Raw genomic sequence first — 24,866 nt, 5'->3', positions numbered from 1 at the left:
GAAAGAAATTTGTTCAGCTGCTGCGGTTTGTGAGCCTGTACAGTGCTTGGCAGGCACAAGCGCCTTGGAGGAGGCCTGGAAAGGAATGTTTTGAATGAGTCTTGACAAGCTTGCTGGCCATGGGGTCATCTTCCATTAAGTGGGAACTGCTGAAGCTCTTGCTAGCATTTGTCAATAGCGAAGAATCCAGGGTGCAGAGTTCCCGTAAAATCAGCATTACTAGCTCTTGGGAAAAAAAGGAAACCTTTCTTTAGCTTTATTTTTCCCTTGCCATTCTAAGTTTCTCGCAGTATTAGTGAGATTTTGGCAAATGGTGCCCTGCCTCCTGTTTCCCCCTCCCACACTTCTTTCTGTGTTGACAGGGTAGAAACTGAAAGGTTTGTCGTGTATTTTGGGTAAGTGTACAAAATAATACCTTGTTTTTGGTGATTCAGTATTTTGTTTTGCAAGTGATTTTTTTGGACAAGGCTGCTGTTCTGCATGATTACAGGTCTTGGGAAATTTTGCCTGTCCACCTGGCTGTGCATGCTTTGTGTGCAGTTTCATTTTCTCATGATAAGGGGAGCTTACACAAAGGTGTTTATTTATTTTTGGTCCTAAGAGTTTCGCACTGTGAATGCACTTAAAATATTTTGAAATTTGAGAATTAGTGTAATGACATTAAGAAGAACTTAAACTTTTTAACTTTCCTTGTAGGTACACATAACGTCAAGAACAAGAACAATTATTGTGCTGTACTTCTGAAATTTTTACCCAACATCTTTTATGAATCTTGTAGCTTGTTTAACAGAGAATTAGCAATCAATTATCTGAACAGTTCCATTGGTTTTCTGAGTGCATCTAAGCAATTTCTTGCTTATATCTCAGAGTCGTATACAGAACTTTTCAGAATTTGCATTTCACGTAAGGGTAGCATATTTTAAGAAAGTTTAAAAATAAATAAATTTATTTAATATTCAGAATGGATTTTTATATTTTGCATTCTGAGCCAGTTTTTTGTTTCCTAGCTTATATGGATATAATAACTTTTAATTAATGAGGATATTGTTATAAACGATGGATAAATTTGCTATGAAAATCATAAGACTGTTTTAACTGTATAAAATAACTCTCCTATTATTTAGACTCTCTCTTCTGTGGCCACTAGCATGCTAGATATTATCAGATCTCTAAAAACTAGGGAAAGATGTCAATTCAGATTCTCTGTTAAATAGGAAGTGAGCTTTTCTTCTACATATTTCTACTTATGAATTGTGGTTTCATTGTGATTTGCGGTCTGAGCATGAATATATTTTTGGTTCAATAGGATGTGACATTTGGCAAGGTTTAGAGCAGCTTGCAGGATTGATAATACTTAAGAGCCTACTGGCTTTTTAACTCTCAGAATCTTGCATTCCAAGTCCCTTTGATCATTCTAATTATGCTCTGAATGTTAAAACCAGAAATTTAAAAAACATATTGTTTTAATATGTTCTTTTGGAGATACATAGGAATTGGTATAACATGTCATGCATCTCAGATCTATTCTATTCTTTTTTTTTTCTTATATTCCCTACATTTTCTTTTATACTAAAAGGAAAAAAGCACAGGTTGAAAATTAAGGGGAATAGAAGACAGCTGAAGCCACAACATATTCCTAAGATGTAATTACAATTGTGTTTAATTTTTATCAACGTGGATTGCTTTAGTCCATTTAGTTATCCAGCTATTATGTGCTCTATTCAGTTAGTATGATCTTATGTAATGAGTTTTAAAAATAAATTCAAGTGTATGTAAAATTGAAACGTAATTTTGTTTTAAGATATCTTCTATGTGTTACAAATTAAATTTTTCTAAAACTAGAATCAAATCTGCAAATTTTGATACTTTATTTAAATAAAATATATTGATGACATTTGGTTACACTATTCTTGGTGTACCTATGTAGTGTTTGCTTTTTATCAAATAAAAAAGATGTAATGAATTCAGAAATAGAAGTTCTTTCACAACTGTTAGGAGTAAAACTGTTTTGAGCTTAAATGATTTCAACACACGTAAATTCACTTAAGGTCTAATTCCTCATAGCCTTCCTTTTCATTATCCTGAAGAGTTGTAAATACTGCCTTAAAAGCCTGCAAAATTCAGAAGTAAAACTGGAAGTAGCAGGTGCTATTTTTCCCTCTGACTTCTCTAGGGTTAACGTGGAAAACCAAGTGCTGAAATCTGGATATACTAGCCGTGACCTAATTATTTTGGAAAATGATGAACCTGGGGGAGTTTTTGAATTTTCTCCTGCTTCCAGAGGACCCTATGTTATAAAAGTAAGTATGAAAAAAACTTCCACTTATTCTGTGCTCACAACTTTAGAAGAATGATCTCAAAGGGTTTCAACTTTTGTGGATTTTTTTAAAGGAAGGAGAATCTGTAGAGCTCCACATCATCCGATCGAGGGGGTCCCTTGTTAAGCAGTTTCTACACTACCGAGTAGAGCCAAGAGATAGCAATGAATTCTATGGAAACACAGGAGTACTAGAATTTAAACCTGGAGAAAGGGAGATAGTGATCACCTTGCTAGCAAGATTGGATGGGATACCAGAGGTATGGGATTTTATTTTTTCTTTATGTTTCTCTGTAAGATTGATAGTATTTGGTATATTATGAATATAAGTATTTTGAACATTGGCAAAGAGACAGGAAAGAGGTAGGCAAGAAAAGATTGAGAAGTACATAGATTTGGAAAATGTTTAACACAAGATTAAAAAATGAAGACTCATTCAAATTAGAATGGTGTATTTTTGCCCCACATAAAGAAATAACAGTCTTAGACTTTCAGTGTGTGACCAGTTTTCATCTCCTTTTAGCTTTATTCATGTTAAGGCTTCCTTTAGGTAATATGTATTGACTGAACTTTTAATGATGTGGTTTTAAACTGAAGAAATTTTGCTATAGAATTACTTTGTTGAAAAAAAGAAATTCAAGTTTTATGTTAATGGAACCAGGTATAGTTCCGTTATGCTTACTCAGCAATACATGTGTAACTCTTAATTTAGTTTTATTCACTTTTGTAAGTTTAAATGACTAGATCATCAGTGATAACATCCACTTTTCTTACCATTTTAGAGTAGTATCATTGTTTCTCTTTTTCGCTTTTTGGACAATGTATATGTATTTCTGGTGTCTCTCTTAATTGATAGGAGAATGTTAATTTTTAAAGAAATAATATCACCTCTTTTGTCCTTTCAGTGAGTTATATGCTTCTGAAAATTTGAGCATATTAATATTCTTGAAAGTTTATGTTTTTTAATTTGTTGTGAAAATGTCAACTTTATAATTTCCATACTTTGACACGTTCATTTTAGTTGGATGAACACTACTGGGTGGTCCTCAGTAGCCACGGAGACCGGGAAAGCAAGTTGGGAAGTGCCACCATTGTCAATATAACGATTCTGAAAAATGATGATCCTCATGGGATTATAGAATTTGTTTCTGATGGTCTAATTGTGATGATAAATGAAAGCAAAGGAGATGATATCTATAGTGGTAATTTATTCTGTGTCTTATATTGTATTTCTGTTTATTGAAGAAGAAATATAATTTTTTTAGTAACTAGTTATTGACAGTTGCTCACCCTGCCTTAGAAATTATACATAGTGCAGAATTTTTTAGAATCATATTTAGGACCACGATTTTTATTTCTTACATAATATTGTGATGATACTGATGACTTCAGTTATATTTCGATACCACTTAAGCATATGCAGTGCAACTCAAATACTCAAGAATGAGTCCATCCAAATAGGAAGAACCTTAAAACTAAGAACTATTGCTAGGGAACTATTGAGCTGACAGGAAATGATAAAGTTTATTTTTAGAGCAGTGTCTGTCTGAGTAAGGAAATCGCACTTGAGCATGCAGCTTCCTGTAACTGCTTTTAGCAGATATTTTTACGGGACTTTATGATAGGTGTGCCTAATTCATCATCCTTCTGTTTCCCATTCCGACTGACTTCTAAAATCCCAAACTAGAAGAGATTGAGTCCATTTATTTAATTAATTATATAGCTACAGAGGGAGGAACAGGCTAATATATTTTTATATGTACCTTAAAAACTGTGCTAAGCAAATAGTTGGCAGTTACTAAAAAGAGGTGTTTTTATGTTTGTTTATTTAACAAATTTCTTTACTCATCATTTTAATGTTTTGTATGTGTTCATATATATTATGTATGTTTCCATTTCACAGCTGTTTATGATGTAGTAAGAAATCGAGGCAACTTTGGTGATGTTAGTGTATCATGGCTGGTCAGTCCAGACTTTACACAAGATGTATTTCCTGTACAAGGGACTATTGTCTTTGGAGATCAGGAATTTTCAAAAAATATTATCATTTACTCCCTTCCAGATGAGGTAAATGTTGCATATAACTTTCTGCCTTACTTGTTGTAGTTGATCAATAATTATTTTTTATTAAATAATTAAACATCTGGTAACATATTTTGTGATAAAAGTTTATGATAAAGAACTCAGGTGTGACAGTGTCTGACCATAAGCCAGAAGAGCAGTATTATGTTTTGGTCCCCCTGAAGACATGTTGAACTCTAGAACTGAGAGTGGTCAGTGACAATGCTCATGTATCCAGTATCAGGGCTTCTTAGTTGGAGAGGCGAAGCCCTCGGCTTGTATTTAGTCCCTTTGAAGGCAAGGTCAGCTATCAAGTGTCCTGTGGTGCGGTCTCAGCATCAGGACACAGGGTCGCATGAGTCCTGGACCAAACATGGCATTTCTTCTTACTGATAGTGAAGAGAAAGATCTTAGTAACAACAGGGAGTGAACCTTTCCTAGGAGAGTGACACTTAGAACGGCTATGGAGACCAGTCCCCTTTCCCTCAGACCCATTCCTCAAGAGACAAAATTCTGACACCTTTCTGTTTCAGGGGGAGGGGAGCACCAGTGCACAGAGATGACGTGAAAAAGAAACAGTGTCCACCTGGGGATCCGTGTAGGCTCAGAAATGTGGGGAATCAAATCTTGTTAGCACATGGAGTGAGGCCTTTATGACCCATGCAGGTGAAACTTCAGTGAGGTTTGTAAGCGGCCTTTGTGAGCTAGCTGAGCTTTAGTTACTATGACAAACTGCTCTAAGTGTTCAAAAAGTTGTTTTTTATGTTTCATCTTAAAAATCAACATGTTTCCCATTTTCCTGCAGAAATAATATGACCTCTGTGGTATACCTGTTTTTAGCTTATATAAGGCAAAATATCTATATTTCCATTAAATTTCATAGTTAGTCTAAATGAACTGGCTGTTTGTATGAATGCACATGAAAATTATTTTTTGGGGGATCTGAGTCTTACCTGAATATGTTAGGGAAAGTTCTGCCCCCGAAAAGGAAATGAATAATAGGGTTAATGGTGCTTTAAAAAAAAAAAAAAACCTCAATAATTTAAGAATATATAATGTAATTTATGTGTATAAGTCACCTGACTTAAAACATGTAACATTTTCCAAAGATTCCAGAAGAAATGGAAGAATTTACCATTGTCTTACTGAATGCCACTGGAGGAGCTAAAGTGGGAAATAGAACAACTGCAACTCTGAGGATTAGAAGAAATGATGACCCCATTTATTTTGCAGGTGGTATTGCTATCTTATTTGAATGAGTTCACATATTTCTTAAACAGTATATATACACACACACACACATATATATATGCACATGCATACATACATTTATATACATATATTTAGCAATTTTTTCATTGAGCATTTTTAATAAAGCACAATTGATGCTTGTTTAAAGATGATTTTGTAATTCATTTGAGTTACACATTGTTATTTTATTTGTTTGAAGTTTTAACTAATACTTCAAAACTTTTTGAAGCAAAAAAAAATTAGTACTGTTTTGTTATCTTTTTCCAAAACCCTTTCAAATTTCTAGGTATTTTTTTTCTTTTGTGCAGAAAAGAACACTTCTCCATGTGATTTCTTCAAATAACACAGTCTAGCTGGTTCAGGGCTAGATTATGTACTAGAAGGACCTGAGTATTGTGCCTAATGGATAGCCATGTACTACTATAATAACTAAACTAATATTTAAGGGAAATATTAATTAAAATTTCTTCATTTTGCCATTTTAACGCTCTCTTTAGAACTGTCTTTGGCCACCTGAGGAATCTTTTGGTTTTGTTTATGAAATGGTTGATGTGTAACTCTTTCTTGAATCCTTTTTGTCAGCTATATATGGATTAATTTACCCAATGCAGGAATCTTGTAGCCTTTTGTATTTTATTGGTTTGTATCCTTCCTTCCTTCCTTCTTTCCTTCCTTCCTTCCTTCCTTCCTTCCTTCCTTCCTCCCTCCCTCCCTCCCTCCCTCCCTCCCTCCCTCCTCCCTCCCTCTCCCTCTCTCTCTCTCTCTCTCTCCCTTTCTTTCTTTCTTTCTTTCTTTCTTTCTTTCTTTCTTTCTTTCTTTCTTTCTTTCTTTCTTTCTTTCTTTTTTCTTTCTTTCTTTCTTTCTTTCTTTCTTCTTTCTTTCTTTTTCTTTCTTTCTTCTTTCTTTCTTTCGTCTCTCTCTCTCTCTTTTTTTTTTAGATGGAGTATCGCTCTGTCATCAGGCTGGAGTGCAGTGGTGTGATCTCGGCTCACTGTACCTTCCGCCTCCTGGGTTCAAGTAATTCTCCTGCCTCAGCCTCCTGAGTAGCTGGGACTACGGGCTGGCACCACCACTCCCAGCTAATTTTTGTATTTTTAGTAGAGACAGGTTTTCACCATGTTGGCCAGGAGGTCTTGGTCTCTTGACCTCGTGATCTGCCTGCCTCGGCCTCCCAAAGTTCTGGGATTACAGGCGTGCACCACTGCGCCCAGCCTGATTTATATTCTTAACCTTCAGTTGATGTGTACTTAATGAATTAACCTTATGTTCAACCTTCTGGTAACTGCTGCTACAAATATAAAACATAAGCTCTCTGGGCCTGTTCTCAAGGAAGTTACATCCTCAACTTGGAAATGAAGTTTATGAGATAGTAGGCAGAGGATTTTAAATAGCATGCAATTTGCTGACAGATTCGATGTTGAAGATAATGGATTTTGTAGGACTTATGGCAAGAGGACGGCCATTGACTGTTGAAGTAATCAGAGGGGACTCAAGTCAGAGTTGGGAACAGAGCTAATTATTTTGGCAAAGACACAGTAGAAAGTGTCTCGGAGGCCAGGGAGAAGCACAGTGTGATCTGAAAATATGTGGTGGAATCAGAAAAGCTCACGTATTTTCTTTGTCGATATTTCAGAACCTCGTGTAGTGAGGGTTCAGGAAGGTGAGACTGCCAACTTTACAGTTCTCAGAAATGGATCTGTTGATGTGACTTGCACGGTCCAGTACGCTACCATGGATGGGAAGGCCACTGCACGAGAGAGAGATTTCATTCCTGTTGAAAAAGGAGAAACGCTCATTTTTGAGGTTGGAAGTAGAGAGCAGAGCATATCTATATTTGTTAATGAAGATGGTATCCCAGAAATGGATGAGTCCTTTTATATAATCCTCTTTAATTCAACAGGTAAGTAAATTATACTTTTTTTTTGTGGCATATCTGCTTCGGTGCTTTAATAAGATGAAATTAAGCACTATAGTCCAATAATGAGGACAAGTAGGGCCTAACTGTATTTGTACTGTTCAAGAGCAAAATTATTTCATTGCTTTCTTGAGAAATGGGGTGAAGAATATATGTGTTGAACCTTTATGTATTTTGTATACTTTATGACATCCTTTTTAACGTTTTCTTTACAATATGGCACGAATAGAAAATTCTGATATATAAGTAAGTGAATTCTTACAGCTAAAAGTAACAGGCCTTGGGAATATGGCTTCCCTAGGTATTGCCTGGTCACCCAGCGACTTAAGGGATAGGTATCCTGTAGCATTTTCTTTGGAGCAGGGTGCTGACACACTTGGTTGGGAAGCTTAATTCTGTAGGCAGCTAACCTCAACTGTTTGATAATTCTCTGGAGCCATGGCCAAAATGAATGACAATCTGCAAGGGAAAAAGATGTGTTCGTCCTTCTTCTCCATACTATAAATGAAACAGGATGTTTTCACCCTATTCTTTGGGATTTGAGAATGTTTTGGCTCTACTTTCTGTAGATTGGAAAGGCCTATGGCTTCTCTTGATACTTATTTTATTCTTTTTTTTTTTTTTTTTTTTTTTTGAGGCGGAGTCTCACTCTGTCGCCTGGACTGGAGTGCAGTGGCCGGATCTCAGCTCACTGCAAGCTCCGCCTCCCGGGTTCACGCCATTCTGCCTCAGCCTCCCGAGCAGCTGGGACTACAGGCGCCCGCCACCTCGCCCGGCTAGTTTTTTTTGTATTTTTAGTAGAGACGGGGTTTCACCGTGTTAGCCAGGATGGTCTCGATCTCCTGACCTCGTGATCCGCCCATCTCGGCCTCCCAAAGTGCTGGGATTACAGGCTTGAGCCACCGCGCCCGGCCCATACTTATTTTATTCTCTTAACAGTACAAGGAGTTTTTTTTTTTCCTTGAACCTTTTGAGAGTAAGCTAAAGACATGATGCGCTATCAACCTAAATACATTAGAGTGTGTTCTCCCACAGAGATGCCCTCATGAGCTCTAACGTTTGCATCGGGGTGCCGTGATGCCCTATCTGCCACCCCCAGTGTAATGCCAACATTGTATTCCACCTTGTGCCCTTTGGACTGAAAGACTGAGGAAGAGAAAGAGATCTCTTAATTATTGTTTTAGCTGTGTCTTTCATTCTCCCCATCTTCTTGACTTTCTTCACTGCTGTCCCTCTTTCTAGTCCCCTTCCTCTTTTTCTCCTTTTGTCTTTCTCTGTCTCTCATTTTTCACATAGCTTAACTAAGAAAACACAAAAGTTAAAACTAAAAACTATTATCCTGTGAGGAAAATTTGACTTTGTAGAATAAACCCACAAGGGCAGTTTCACAATTGCGAAAAACATCGTCAGATCTTACGTAGATGAAAAACATTTGGTGAATCTAATCATTGTTCTAAAATTTAAATGAAAGGAGTTGCTACAGATAAAAATAATTTTAGTGAAGTAAAAGTGGAAAACAAAGTTTTACTGTGAAATACAGAAAAACAATGAAGGAATGACATTATTATTATTATTCTAATTTTAATGGAGTCTCGCTCTGTCACCAGGCTGGAGTGCAGTGGTGCAATCTTGGCTCACTGCAGCCTCCGCCTCCCAGGTTCAAGTGATTCTCCTGCCTCAGCCTCCTGAGTAGCTGGGACTACAGGCGCACACCACCATGCCCAGCTAGTTTTTTAATTTTTAGTAGAGACGGGTTTTCACCATGTTAGCCAGGATAGTCTTGATCTCTTGACCCTGTGATCCACCCGTCTCAGCCTCCCAAAATGCTGGGATTACAGGTGTGAAAAATGATATTATCTTAATAGAATTTATTTACTCTAGAAATAAGTTCTTGATGACATATATTAACTTAATGTGATTCTGGTAAACATTTTTGTCTCAAACATACCACTGTGGTTAAACTATCATTAGGAAAAAAACGCCAATATGGTTAAATAGTGAATGAATCAAAACATCCTGAACCTTTTGTAAAGAGTAGGGGAATTGACTTTTTTTTTTTTTTTTTTTGAGATGAAGTCTCACTCTGTTGCCCAGGCTAGAGTGCAGTGGTATGATCTCAGCTCACTGCAACCCCTGCCTCCTAGGTTCAAGCGATTCTCCTGCCTCAGCCTCCTCAGTAGCTGGGACTACAGGCTGGTACCACCACACCCAGCTAATGTTTGTATTTTTAGTAGAGATGGGGTTTCGTCATGTTGGCCAGGCTGGTCTAGAATTCCTGACCTCAAGCAATCCGCCCACCTGGGCCCCCCAGGATGCTGGGATTATAGGCGTGAGCCACTGTGGCTGGCTGGAAATTGACACTTGAAAAAGAGGTTTAGTTTATTTTGTGAACTATGTCATTGGGAAAAAATATATATTAACATTTGATTTTGAGAGAGAGAGAGAGAGAGAGAGAGAGAGGAAGAACACAAGGTGTGATTGGGTTACTGGCCTGAGGTATGTGTGCTACTTCATACTGCTGCTGCATTTGTCTTTAATATTTTTCCAGAAATGATGGCATTTGAGAATCCAATTACTTTTGTTAAGAAGGCTCAGATGACAAAATCCCTAGAACTTGTGATTTTTAAATACATCCTTTCTTAGCTCTTTCCTCCTTTTCTTTCCTCCTTTATGATGTTGAAACATCAAGGACTGGTGAGACCCATGATGGGACACTGTAGAGGCAGCATTTCTGACATGACGTAGTGCTGGCAGTGGCGGTTTATCCTGATGCTTACCATTTAGAGCATGTGGTCTGATATTGGGTCAAAGGATATGGCCATCCTTCAAGCCCTTGTTAAATATTGCCAGTTCATCTTGCAGAGAAACAGAATGAATTTTCAGCACCACTAGGACATGTTGCATTACAAATGCACATGGTAATAGAACCCTGCCAAAATTAGGTTTTATTATTTTTTATTCATTTTTGTTAGATTTTATTATATGCTCTTTATTTATTGTCAGCATTTTCTACACAATGATTTGCTATTTTTATGTCTTTTTTTCCATTGAATTGTCAAGTGAAGTTGAGTACAGTTGTATAATTTTTTTTTTGATGAGCTGGTTTGCTATATATAATTTGTTTCTATAATTTTATCTGTAGGTGTTGTTGTATATATTTATTTTTGAAAGTGTTAGTTGCATCAGTTCAGCAATAAATAAATTCTTTTTTTTTTTTTTTTTTTTTTGAGATGGAGTCTCGCTCTGTCCCCCGAGCTGGAGTGCAGTGGCCGGATCTCAGCTCACTGCAAGCTCCGCCTCCCGGGTTCACGCCATTCTCCTGCCTCAGCCTCCCAAGTAGCTGGGACTACAGGCGCCCGCCACCTCGCCCGGCTAGTTTTTTGTACTTTTTAGTAGAGACGGGGTTTCACTGTGTTAGCCAGGATGGTCTCGATCTCCTGACCTTGTGATCCACCCGCCTCGGCCTCCCAAGGTGCTGGGATTACAGGCTTGAGCCACCACGCCCGGCCAGCAATAAATAAATTCTGTACAACAGTTACTGAGCATCTATTTTTCTAGGGCATGGAATTGAAGAAGAATCATTAGTCCAAGGAGCTTATAGTAAAATTGTGTGTATGTCTGTGTGTGTGTATGTGTCCCAATATAGTAGGATCATTGTTATGATAGATTGACAAAGAGCAAAGTGCCACGAAAGCATGCTGGGGAGGCACTTATCTTAACCTGGGGATTCAAGGAAGAATTCCTGGAAGAGTTGTTGCTTGAGCTGGGTTCTCAGGAATGATAATTTAGGTGAATGAAGATGAGAAGGACTTTTGCTCCCCTGTGCAACAGCTGGAGTAAAGGTAAAGAGATAGACACCACAGGGAAGTGATGAGAGGAGACCTAATGTGTAGGCAATAACAGTGCCAATATGCTGTACAAAGAACTGGAGTAGAAAGGAATCAAGCCCAGACCATGGAGATTGCTTTGTTCTATGTACAACCAGATCAAACTTTACTGCCTGAAGGCAGAGATGTAAAGGGAAACGCTCAAGCCAGTGATTCCAATGAACACAGACAGTAGTATTTTATGTTATCAGGTAATCCTTTATTATTTTTATGAAATAAAATAATCCACCTAAGAAATTTGAAAATAGAAGAAATTATGTTTTTGATTTCTAATTAAGCTGTTGAAGCTATATTCCTTTTGTGAAGAAAAGTGTGTTTTTCAATAAAATAGTTGACTTGTAACTAAAAAACAAAATGGAAACTATTTCATCTTGAAATTATGTAGGCATCTCTCTCTGTATTTGTATGTATTTTTGTACATATGTGTGTATACATAAACATCTTTGGAAATATGGAGCAGTATTTTGCATTTATTGTATGACCTTCAGTGAGGAAATTCTCGCTGAAAATTTCAACTTAATTCTAAAATTTCTTAATTTAAAAACATAAATTTAATAGCAAGTTAGCTACTTCTTTGTTATTTTCTCTTTTCCACTTTTAATTTAGGTGATACAGTAGTATATCAATATGGGGTAGCTACAGTAATTATTGAAGCTAATGATGACCCAAATGGCATTTTTTGTCTGGAGCCCATAGACAAAGCAGTGGAAGAAGGAAAGACTAATGCATTTTGGTAAGCATATTTAGATAAGGCAAGATTAATATTGGATGAAATAAAACCATTAAGTATGTGTGAAATTCTGAAATATTCCTTCAAAATTTAAAAATTGGTTAAGGATTGAGTAATTTCAAAGTTGGCAGTCTGAATGAGTGGTAAACTTTTTTTATGCTGTTGCCGGTTATCTTAAAAAAAAAAAAAAAAACTTTAGCAGGTAAGTAGAAGTTATTCTCCCCACCTCCCTAATTCAAACTTCAATCATTTTTGAGACTGAGAAACTTGAATTATTGAAGATCTTCAGGAACTCTTCTCTGAGATGATATGTGAGTACCCTCACCTTGTACTTTGCTTTTGGAAAACTTTTTCCAACTGTCATTTAGTATTTTTTGATGGAGCTTAGAATTTATCTTTCAGTTTGGATTTTGAAGACTTTTAAGACTGATTCTCTTTATTAAAGTTCTACCTTACTCTTCTCTTCCCATGAAATTCTTCATAGCTTGCCACATAGAACCAGCTGGTTGGTTTATTTAAAGATGATAGATAGTAAAAATATGTTTCCTTGATAACACAGGAAGCTCTCATTAGAGTAAGATTCCCTACTTATAAATTTTCTTTAACTTATTTTGTAGGATTTTGAGGCACCGAGGATGCTTTGGTAGTGTTTCTGTATCTTGGCAGCTCTTTCAGAATGATTCTGCTTTGCAGCCTGGACAGGAGTTCTATGAAACTTCAGGAACTGTTAACTTCATGGATGGAGAAGAAGCAAAACCAATCATTCTCCATGCTTTTCCAGATGAAATTCCTGAATTCATTGAATTTTATATTCTAAAACTTGTAAACATTTCAGGTACTGTGTTTTTCCATGTCTTACTTTATTTCCATGTCTTATTTACACTAAATTTTATATTTTATACTTAGATAATTAGAGCCATATACAAAATGCAATTGGTTTAGTATTTATGTCATGACTATCTGATTTTAAATGTTAAAATACCCTTCTTGATTCAAGTGTTATTCTTAACATTCACTTTTTTGATATCTTAGTTTGGTTCAGTTTTAGGGATGGAGGCCTACATCCATCCTCAAACTTGCAAATAGACTTTCTCCACACCAACTATACTGTCTCCAACAAGATATTAGTGGAAGGTGGGAGGTAAGGATTCATGGTAGCTTAAAGCTTGGTCTTTGTGTCATAATTTAAACAATCAATTTTCACATCACTTTTGGTTTTAAGCACAGAATTAAACCTTTCTAATTCATATACTCTTTTCAGGCTTGACGGATTATCAATAAAATTATGCTGAACCAATATTATTTTATATCCTGCCCCTAAAATGTGGTGAAAGCCACATGGTGACACTACTATTCATTGATAATCAGTAAATTATTTAGCCAGAAGTTTGCTAAGCAAATTCTTTTTTCTTTATACTAGAAAGTACTTGAAATTCTAATTTCTCACTCATAAATTTTCTTGTTACAGGTGGATCCCCAGGTCCTGGGGGCCAACTAGCAGAAACCAACCTCCAGGTGACAGTAATGATTCCATTCAATGATGATCCCTTTGGGGTTTTCATCTTGGATCCAGAGTGTTTAGAGAGAGAAGTGGCAGAAGATGTCCTGTCTGAAGATGATATGTCTTATATTACCAACTTCACCATTTTGAGGCAACAGGGTGTGTTTGGTGATGTACGACTGGGCTGGGAAATACTGTCCAGTGAGTTTCCTGCTGGTTTGCCACCAATGATAGATTTTTTACTGGTTGGAATTTTCCCCACCACTGTGCATTTACAACAGCACATGCGGCGTCACCATAGTGGAACGGATGCTTTGTACTTCACCGGACTAGAGGGTGCATTTGGGACTGTTAATCCAAAATATCATCCCTTCAGGAATAATACAGTTGCCAACTTTACATTCTCAGCTTGGGTAATGCCCAGTGCCAATACGAATGGATTCATTATAGCGAAGGATGATGGTAATGGAAGCATCTACTATGGGGTAAAAATTCAAACCAATGAATCCCATGTGACACTTTCCCTTCATTATAAAACCTTGGGTTCCAATGCTACATACATTGCCAAGGCAACAGTCATGAAATATTTAGAAGAAAGTGTGTGGCTTCATCTACTAATTATCCTGGATGATGGTATAATCGAATTCTACCTGGATGGAAATGCAATGCCCAGGGGAATCAAGAGTCTGAAAGGAGAAGCCATTACTGATGGTGAGGGTTATCATTACAACTAGGACACTGAAATTTGAAGTTTGCAAAATTTTTCATTAAAATTTAGATTTTTTAAAAAATGCTAATATGTGTTTGAAAACTCTACTTATGCATTGGTTTAATTTATTTAATCAAAACTGTGTGCCTACCAAGATCATGATAAATTCTGTCCTGAGTGTTACAGAAATGAATCGGAGTTTTGCACTTGAAGAACCTGTAATAGGCACTAGCAGAGCAATGTGTGATATATCACAATACCTTGTAGGAAGAAAGAAAAAAATATGAAAGAGGAACATTTGTCCTTCTGTGGGTAGTAGGAGAGATGGGAAGTCATATTCCTGGCAGAGGAATGAGCAAACGAGTAGAAATGTGAAACGGCATGTTGTACCTGGGGAACTGCTGCTAGTTCAGTGTTGCTGGAGGTAGAGGGTGGTGCGTGTGAAAAGAAAGCAGGAGAGAAAAATCACAGTGAAAAGTGATTATGGATTTATACTATTAGGAGGTAACTTTGTGAATTCTGTGGAGTGCTTTGAAGAGATAATCTTTGCTATCTTTAAACTAGATCATATGCTGATTCCTGAAGAAGCACATTTGTATGTGTGTACACACAAATACTGGTTATCTGCATTATAGTCACCATTTCCTCTCAGCCCCTCCATCCTATGATTTTGTTCCTTTTTATATTTAGTGGAAGATAGAGTAGAGCTTATATGGCTATAGCTTAATAGAGTATTTTTCTCTGAACCTCTTACGTTAGTTATTTATTTATTTTTTTTCTCCCAGAGCGGGGAAAAAAGATAGGCAATGAAAACATGCACATATCTACCAATTTCAATCCCGTGGATTTTGCTTACAAGCGCTTTGTGGTATTATTCACTTTTTGGCTGTGTGAATACCTGCAAGTATCTGTTAGCCTTGATTCATTTGGTGATGGTAGTGGTGGTGGAATGAGAATGGAAATGATTGGGGGAAGTGGGAGCTGGTGTTTTTTCCTCTGGCTTACTGCGAAGGAACTTGTTATTTTTGTAATTTGTAACTTGGAAAGATAATTTTTAAAGTATATATAAAGTTATTGAACTGTAGTACACTTTTATGTTATAAAAAATATAAAAGTATGCATATTGTAAGTGTACAGATAAATGAAATTTTTAAAACTTAATCAGTTTCAGCACTCATGTAATCAGCCTCCAGACCAAGAAACAGAGCATTCCAGAAGCCCCCTTTGACTCTTCTCCAGTTGTTAACTCACCATCCTTCCTACTGACTCTTGGTATTTTTAAGAGCTTAAGATTCGCTTTTCCTATTTTTAAATTTACATAAATAGAGCTGAACAATATATACACTTGAATGTCCAGCTTCTTTTGCTCAGTATTGTTTGTGAAGTTCATCCATATTTTTGCCGGTTGTAGATATTCATGCTCATTACCATATAGAATTCTCTTATGTTACTATAACACAATTTATTAGTGCTACTTTTAATTTCTGTTTGGGTTGTTTTCAGTTCTGTCTATTACATATAGTACTTCTGTGGATACTCTTATACATGTTTTTTGATGAACATATGCCTGCCATATGCATTTCTGTTGAGCACATTCCTGGGGATGGAATTGCTGAATGACAGTGTGTGCAAATATTTGGTTTTAGTAGATAATGCCTATCCATTTTCCGAAATAGTTGAACCTAATTATACTCTCACCTCTAGTGTATGAGAGTTCCACTTCATTAATGCTTAGCTTCTTCCATCTTTACTTTTGGTTTGTAGTGGTATCTCACAGTATCAAAAAGTGTATTTTTAAAAAAACAATTCTATGTTCAATATAGAAAAATTGTAAAGTACACATATACAACAAAAATAGAAATCATTTACAATAAAAATCATTTACAATCATTACAAGAATCATTTACTGTCATTCAGAGATAGCCACTATAAACATTAAGCATACTGTTAACATGTTCATATACACACACTATATGCATATTTCACAATTTTTCTTCTTTATTGTCAAAACAATACAGGTGTATTCCATGAAATTTGAGAAGTACAGAATAGCATTAAGATGCAGAATGAAAGCTACCATATTCCCTCCATGAACCACTGTAACATATTGGCATTTTTATAACTTTTATTTTGAATGATTTAGCATTGTAACTTTAGTAGTTAACACTACAAGTAGAGAAATAATGATCACGTTTGTTCCAGAGAATTAGTCATAGAAGCAAAGTCCTTAGAATCCTCAAATTTGTATAGTGTTTTACATTTATAAGGCATTTTCCATACATTACCTAATTTGTACTTCATAATAATTCAATTTATTAAATAGAGGTCAGAGTCAGTAAATAAATTCGCTAGCATCACACAGGCAAGTAATAGAGGAACCAAGACCTGAAAATAAGCTTTTAACTCCTAGGTCAATGTTCCTTTTAACATATCATAGAAACAAAACCAAAGGAGATGTGATTATTTCTGTATCCTTGACTCCAGATAGTATCCTAACAGTGAGAACCATGATGTGGTTTTGTGAGAATCAGGGGAACTTGAATCATTTTAGTTGCCAGATAATTCGGTAGAAGAGACGACAGCATAGGATTTCCCATCCAAACTGGAGCTCCAGTGAACAGGTGTTTCTGGTTTGCTGGACAGGAAGGTGTTCTCTGTAGTCAGTATGGGAGCAGTCATGACAGTAACATGCCAGACACTTGTGACTACCCTGAAAGCCGTCTGGGTGGAGATTTGTGAAACAGTCTCCGTTGAGGTTATTGACAAGAAATATTGTTTGTACTTTTTTTTTCCCAGAATCTCTGCCAATATCTCATCTTACCTAAAGATCTTACATAAATATCTTAGTTGAGTTATTAGAGTACAAACAAGTAAAGAAAAGAGAACTAGTGGAAGCATGAAAAGGGTTGTTATTGAGATATAGTGACACAGTTGGGCTGCTTGTTATTATATTTAAAAGTCCCCAAGACTTACATACAATGTTTCTGAGAAGAAATATTTCTATTTCTACATCTATTCTATTAGTTGTTTGGATAGAGAGATGTATTTGTCCTGTAGAAATACTTTTTATGAATTCTCACAACTGTTAACTCAATGAGTGTCTTAACATATCAAGCCTTGATGTTCTTAAATAATAGTATAATACTGAAGTTTAAAAATTGTGATGAGGCTAGGTGTAGTGGCCCATGCCTGTAATCGCGCCTCAAGCAATCCTCCCATCTAAGCACTTTGGGAGGATTGCTTGAGACCAGGAGTGTGAGATCAGCCTGGAAAACAGAGCAAGACCTTGCCTCTTAAAAAAAAAAAAGAAATTAAAAAATTAGCCAGGCATGACAGTGGACTCCTGTAGTGATGTCCTCGCTGCTTATTAGTCTGAGGTGGCTGGATTGCTTGAGCCCAGGAGTTTGAGGTCACAGTGAGCTATTATCATGCTATTGCACTCTAGCCTGGGTAAAAGAGCAAGATCTTGTCTCTGAAGTAAATAAATAAATAATTAATTAATTAAAAATGTGATGAAATTAAGCCCATTTTTAAATGTGCAAGAGTAAATTTTAAAATATCATAGAATAAATTTATATCTAAATACACACATGCACATACATGTATACATGTTCAGAGACTGTTTTCTAGAAATGTTGACAGACTGATATAAGTTACCTTTAAGGATATCATTTAATTTGAAGATAGTTACTAATTCTTTTAGTACAAAATATCATAAATCCTAGTGATTATGGATTCCTTTTTAAAAATCATAATAGAAGATAATATCCAATTCATTGTATACTAGTTACAAAAAAGTTTTATTTATCCAAGAATATCTTTCAGTAAAATTGGCTTACTTTCTGAATCACACTTACATTTTAGGACAGGACACTTGAAGGTATTGTAGCATTTACACTTGTCTCTAATTTCAGGTCCTGGAATACTGAGAATTGGAGCAGGGATAAATGGCAATGACAGATTTACAGGTCTGATGCAGGATGTGAGGTCCTATGAGCGGAAACTGACACTTGAAGAAATTTATGAACTTCATGCCATGCCCGCAAAAAGTGATTTACACCCTGTTTCTGGATATCTGGAGTTCAGACAGGGAGAAACTAACAAATCATTCATTATTTCTGCGAGAGATGACAATGATGAGGAAGGAGAAGAATTATTCATTCTTAAACTAGTCTCTGTGTATGGAGGAGCTTGTATTTCTGAAGAAAATACTACTGCAAGATTAATAATACAAAAAAGTGACAATGCAAATGGCTTGTTTGGTTTCACAGGAGCTTGTATACCAGAGGTAAGTAGTGAGCTTGGAGAATTTTGGAGTTAAAAAATTCATTGTAGGTGAATTTGTTTGGGACTCAGCTTTCTTTCATTTGGTAAGATTGGTTGCGCATCTACTCCAAGTCCAGAAGTATGCTAGGGCCAGTGATTGCAAATATAAATTACAAAATTCTTACTCTTAGGAGTTTACCCTTTGAATCAACTTAATGAGCTGATAGAAGTAGTAAGTTAGCAAATGAAACTTTAGCAATTCGCCTTAAAGTTAGTGCTCTTCAAAGAATGCATGTTTATATTCCACCTATTTATTTTTTGGCTACTGTTTTGGATGCCATTTAAGTGAATGAAATAATATATATTGAAAGCTTGTATGAATAATTGTATTTGCAACTTTGTTAAAATATGATTTTTTGAGGTTTTATTTTTTTACACCTGAAATGTACTTGAGTAGTCAGTTATAACATTCTTCCGTGCTGGGTGTAAATGCCTTTCTTATCAACCATCTTGGCCAGCTTAATTCATTAGGCTGTCTTACTGTCCTTATCAGTTCTTTCCATGTTTTCGAAGATTTGTAATCATCTTGGTTTCCTGTTCAGTAATGTGAGAACTCATGAAACTACTTCCCAGGTGTTGTGTGTGACAGCAACAGCTTGGTGGCCATGAAAGGATGCCAAGGAACAAGAGTCTTTCTTTTTGCAGTTGATTCTAATTGGTTTAGAAGGGTGTATAAGTAAATTGAAATGATTTTTTAAAAATGGATGAGTAGAGTTTGAAAAAAAAATCTAGGTCATAGACTCATTCTAGGTTAAACTGGGATGCCTGCCTCTCTGGAGTGTCTTTCTTGCCACTTGAGCCCTTTGGTTTAGTGACAGTCATAAGAGATCTTCAAATAGTGTGATCTTTTTTTTTTTTTTTTACATCAGAAATAGAATATCCTAGACTAGCAATAGCAAATGTCATACAAATCTACAACTTGAAAAAGAAAGCTGTTTACGTATAGTGGATAATGCCTTTAAATAAGTATTCAGCTATCAAAGAACTTTCACATATTACATTTTATGCACCTTTCTGATAATCCATAATATAGGTGCAATATTAACCAGTGTGATAGTGATATTAACCAGTGTGATTATTTTGTATAATGTGTGTCAACATTTTGAAGATCTATATAATCAGTAACTAATATTTTTTAAGTAATCAATGCATATTGTTGCAAATCATGCCTGAGTAAAAGACTGTTTCCAAGTACAAAGTAGACCAGTGGATTTTAAAGTACTAGAGTGTGTTTCCAGGTTGCAACTAAATGCTAAGAAACTGCCACTTGTCAAATTTTGGATTTTGGTATAGTATCAAGGAAAAATACCCATAATTATCGGAAAAGACTAGTAAAATCCTCTTCCTTTTCCTGTTACACACATGTATATAAAAGGCTGGATTTTCTTTATACCCTTTAACCAGAGTAAAAGATAGAAACAGACAGGCTGGGCGCGGTGGCTCATGCCTGTAATCCCAGCACTTTGGGAGGGCGAGGCGAACGGATCACGAGGTCAGGAGATTGAGACCATCCTGGCTAACACTGTAGTTCTTTCCCATAAAATATGTTGTTTATGTGAGCATAACATATTATTGCTGTCTTAAAATGAGTTATCAATCAATATTTAAATTTTTTAGTTTTTCATTTGTACTATGGAAAATATCAGCAGATTTTAATGACATCAACAAAAAACTCTCTGGGATTCTCAGTAGTTCTGATGTGTACAGGAGTCCTGAAACTAAAACATTTGAGAACTGCTGGTTTACTCTGTGCTTGTAATTATCTTCAGAGTTTAAATTTTATGATCACTTGCCTCATTTTTAGAAATAAAGACTACAGCCAGTTCCATAGATTCTTCTCTATTATGTTGTTGCAATAACATTGACAATTTAACTTAAAAAAAAAATTCCTTCAAAATTTCTGAATGCAGTAGAGACCCTGTAAAGACACTGGGCTGGGCACGGTGGCTTATGCCTGTAATTCCAGCATCTTGGGAGGCTGAGGTGGGAGGATCTCTTGAGCCTAGGAGTTTGAGAACAGCCTACGCAACATAGTGAGACACCCATGTTTATTTTAAATTGAAATAAAAATTTTAAAAATTTAAAATAGGCCTTCTGAGTTATGTTATGCTTTTACCTTTTTTGTAGATTAATATGACATAAAGTAATATTACAGTTAAAATGATAGCATAGTGAAATCTTAAATAGTGAAAATATGTAGACTATGGCATAGCTTGCTATTTGGCACATTGAAAGAGAAGGTAATTATTCTGTGATTTGTTTTCTACCAACCAGGTACGCTATGTCCTGGCAAAGAGCAGGTGGTTAATAAACTGGAATTAAAAGAATGAATAAAACCTGTGAAGCCGTTTAGAGTCCTGGTGAGGCATGCCAGATAGTGCTTTGGATTCCCAGTGGGATCTGTATTGAACAGAAGATGGATTTTGTTAGTTCTATAGCCTAGTAACCACATTCTCATGTTTCTTCCCCATATTTTGTTATTCTGTGTACTTTCTATATTATTTTCTCTCTACCATATTTTAACACTGTTTTTACATGTATACCACATAATTATAAATTAATGAAGTTGCTTTCATAGTGATTCATAGAACTTGCTAGTCTTATTATTTTATTTTTTATAAGTAATACTTGCATTATATTTTATATTTATAAACTGTGGCTTTATTTTATACGAAATACATTTTATATTTATAAACTTTGGGAAGATCTTGTGAAAATAAGAATATCATTTCAACTTGGACTGTATTTGTTTTTAAGTGCCTACCATATGCTATGTGAATAGACTCCTTTGGATATAAGTGATATTGGTATAATCCGATATCACCAATCATCACCCATGCATGAAACAATATTAAAAATTAATTGGATTTGTAGCTTTAATTTTCTGTTGCAATAGAGAAGGCCGATTCATGGTTCAGAATACTTTTTCTAAGAAAAGAGATTTCAAAACCTCTTCTTCCTGTTTCTGTTCATTATTACTGTTCTGATGATCTGAATATTTGGCAAATTCTTGACTTAAAAGAGGAGATGGTAGTGAGTGTTATTGTTTCCAGTGAGATACTATGTGGGGATGGTTTGATGATTATTATGGATGTTACGCCCCTTCCTCTAGTGGCCTAAATGTTTGTTTGTATCATAATTCTAAACTCAATCAGATGAATATTTTAATATTAGAAAAAAGGTTTAGATATTTATTTTCTATGTCTAGTGTGTTTCTGTATTAATAATTACATACTGGAGTCCAATATTTCTAAAAGTGTTGCCCTTGGATGACCTTGTCAGAAATACCTAATGCTTATTACTGGACATCGTTCTTGACTCAGGACCCCATTCCTGGATCACATTCTCTGGCTGGGGAACAAGGGAAGTTTAAGCTGAATTAGAAAATCTGTTTAAATGAAAGTTTTCATATATAGAGTATACACAAAAACAGAGAAGATAAAGGAATGAGTCCCAGTGTACTAGCTTCAATAATTATCAGCCTTTTGGCAATGTTGTTTAATAATTTTTGGTTAAAGTACTTTTTTTTTTTTGAGACGGAGTCTCTGTCCCCTAGGCTGGAGTGCAGTGACAGGATCTCGGCTCACTGCAAGCTCCGCCTCCCAGATTCATGCCATTCTCCTGCTTCAGCCTCAAGAGTAGCTGGGACTACAGACGCCCACCACCATGCCTGGCTAATCTTTTGTATTTTTAGTAGAGACGGGGTTTCACTGTGTTAGCCAGGATGGTCTTGGTCTCCTGACCTCGTGACCGCCTGCCTCAGCCTCCCAAAGTGTAAGCCACCGTGCCTGGCCGGTTAAAGGTGTAAGCCACCGTGCCTGGCCGGTTAAAGTATTTTTTTAAAGCAAACCTCAGGCATTATGTGATTTGTCTGTAAATTCAGAAATATTAAAGGTGGATTTGCACTGAGAATCCTGGTGGTTTTTTTTAATGGACCCTTGACATTAGAAAGCTCTTTTATAACTTAAAAAGTTTACTTTATTGAGCAAAATATTACTTCATTAAATTTTCTATAAAATGTTGATATATAGCATATAACTGTACATTCTTTTATTAGATATGATTTGTGATTTTGTAAAACTGAAAATATTCAGGAAGCTATAGGTTTTGATGAAGGTTTTAGTAAATAAAAGTATAGTTAGGTAACTTTTCCCTGTAACTTTTGCAAACAAAATCCTCATCTTAGTCCTAAATGCTGTCTGGTAATGCTTACGGACTTCATAAAAGCTTAAGTTTGTAAAAGAAACCATCATACATTTCTTAGTATCTCTTTGGATCTATTTAACTCATGCCTCTTGCTGAAAAGGGAAAAGATTTAATATTTACATATTAAGATTAATGGTTTATTAATTTAACTCATGAGATGTTATGATCTCCATTTTCAGAAGAGACTGCGAATGCTTGATAAGTGGTGGAATGAGGAAGCTCAGGACTGTTTGACCTTAAAGCCATACTCTTTCCATCACACATTTGCTCATGTACCATTCTGCTAGCATGAAAATCCTGACGTAGATCCCTAAGTGGAAGTTAAATCTGATGTTGTATTGACACGTGGGTCTCAAGCTGCATCCTCTTCTGTCCAACATCTTAAGGTTGGAGTGCCCCACCTTCAGGACAGTCAGTTCTGCCATGACATGATGGATGGATTCTTAAAAATCATCACACTGTGCCAGATGCATAATGAGAAACACAGAACTTATGGAAAAGATGGGGTTAGGAAAACACTGCTCAAGAACTTGGTCATTGACACTTGAAAAAAATAGGGACCTGATAAAAATGTGTACACTAAATATTTAATACTTATAAAACACAATAAATATGACATATTAATTTAAAAACTTTAAGTTTATTTGTAGAAGTGGGCATCAGAAGGATTGCAGCTTGTGTGTTATTGTGAAATGATAGAATGAGCATTATCTAAAATTGGAGGAAAATTATAACACTAGATGTGGTTAAGTGTGGCTAGTAACACAGGTGTTGAACTGAGTAGCTGGTAGTTGTTGGAGGTATGTGTTTGAGGTTTGTGGCTTGTTTCAGGTGGGCACAGTTTTCTGTGTCCATCACGTTTCTTATGGATGAAATAGCACTTATAAGCAAATGCAAGTTGTGGCTCTTTTCAAATTGTTCCCTAATATCAATTGCATTGGAACAGTTTCATGATTTCAATATAAGGGTTATAGCAGAATTAAATGTAGTTGGTCCTCTTCTCCTCTCCATCTACACTCCCCCTGTTCTCGCAACTGGTTTTCAAATACCATTTGTATAATTATCTATTTATCCACCAATTTTATATGGCTTTAAATATCATTTATATATTGTTAACTTCCAAATTTATGATGTCAATCTCATCTTTTCTCTGAAATTCCAGACCCATTTCTTTAGTTACAACTTGATGCATTTCTAGTATGTTTATTTCATAGACACTTCAAATTAGACATATTTTAAGCCCTTTGATTCTTACCCAAAACCTGTGTCTGACTCATACAGTAGGAAAGTCAAACCCACTTCACAGATGCCTGGGCTTCATATGTTGCTACTTGCTGTAAGTGGGCTGATGCCTCTCTAGTGCTCTAATCAGAGGTGTTTCTTAAGGTCAGAGGGCAGAGCCGTAAACCGTCCACTTAGCCATTCATCTTTTGTGGTTGGAGAAATGGCCTGAAGTATGAAGCTACATTCAACCCTGAGCAGTGTTCATGGTGTAGTTGATTGGTCAGGTGCTTGGAAGAATCAAGACTAGAGACAAAGATGTTTGGGGAGGAGTCATGTGAATAGATTGCCAGGAGTCAACACTGAATATGAGGGGGTGTTTCCCAAAAGGTTCTCAACCGTGAAATCAAAGTAAGGCTCCACTGCATATTGGCCAGACTCTCCTTTGTCACCACAGTGCCATTAACAGCATGATGGCAGGGATGGAGGTTATGCATAGGTCTGACAGCATGAGCTCCCTCTTACCAAGACTGATGTAGCAAGTGGTGGTTGCTGAATGTCCCAACAGTGAACAGCAAAGACCAAAGCTAAGCACTTCTCAATAAACCATTTACTGGTACATTGATCCCAACCAGACTTTATCACTTCAAAGTTAACAGCAATTCATTCTTACTGGAATTTATACTTTAGCTAATGTATTTACTTTAGCCTCCTAATACATCCTAATACAAGCATCATCATC

At 36.1% G+C, this 24,866-nt stretch overlaps 1 protein-coding gene across 1 annotated transcript in view; it reads left to right on the top strand.

Annotated features, from left to right (window-relative positions):
* ADGRV1 (adhesion G protein-coupled receptor V1) overlaps nt 1-24,866 on the top strand; it is a 544,806-nt gene that overhangs the window by 24,824 nt on the left and 495,116 nt on the right. The window contains 10 exon segments of the mRNA XM_033179148.1: nt 2,174-2,300; nt 2,392-2,577; nt 3,339-3,519; nt 4,221-4,384; nt 5,488-5,611; nt 7,263-7,529; nt 12,038-12,164; nt 12,779-12,996; nt 13,630-14,373; nt 18,286-18,659. Of these exon segments, the coding sequence (XP_033035039.1) occupies nt 2,174-2,300; nt 2,392-2,577; nt 3,339-3,519; nt 4,221-4,384; nt 5,488-5,611; nt 7,263-7,529; nt 12,038-12,164; nt 12,779-12,996; nt 13,630-14,373; nt 18,286-18,659 (2,512 nt within the window).

The sequence above is a fragment of the Trachypithecus francoisi genome, unplaced genomic scaffold, assembly GCF_009764315.1.
Source record: "Trachypithecus francoisi isolate TF-2019V2 unplaced genomic scaffold, Tfra_2.0 Lachesis_group2, whole genome shotgun sequence".
Taxonomy (NCBI): Eukaryota; Metazoa; Chordata; class Mammalia; order Primates; family Cercopithecidae; genus Trachypithecus; species Trachypithecus francoisi.
The sequence above is the reverse complement of the archived record's forward strand: the minus strand, read 5'-3'. Positions and strand labels throughout refer to the sequence as shown.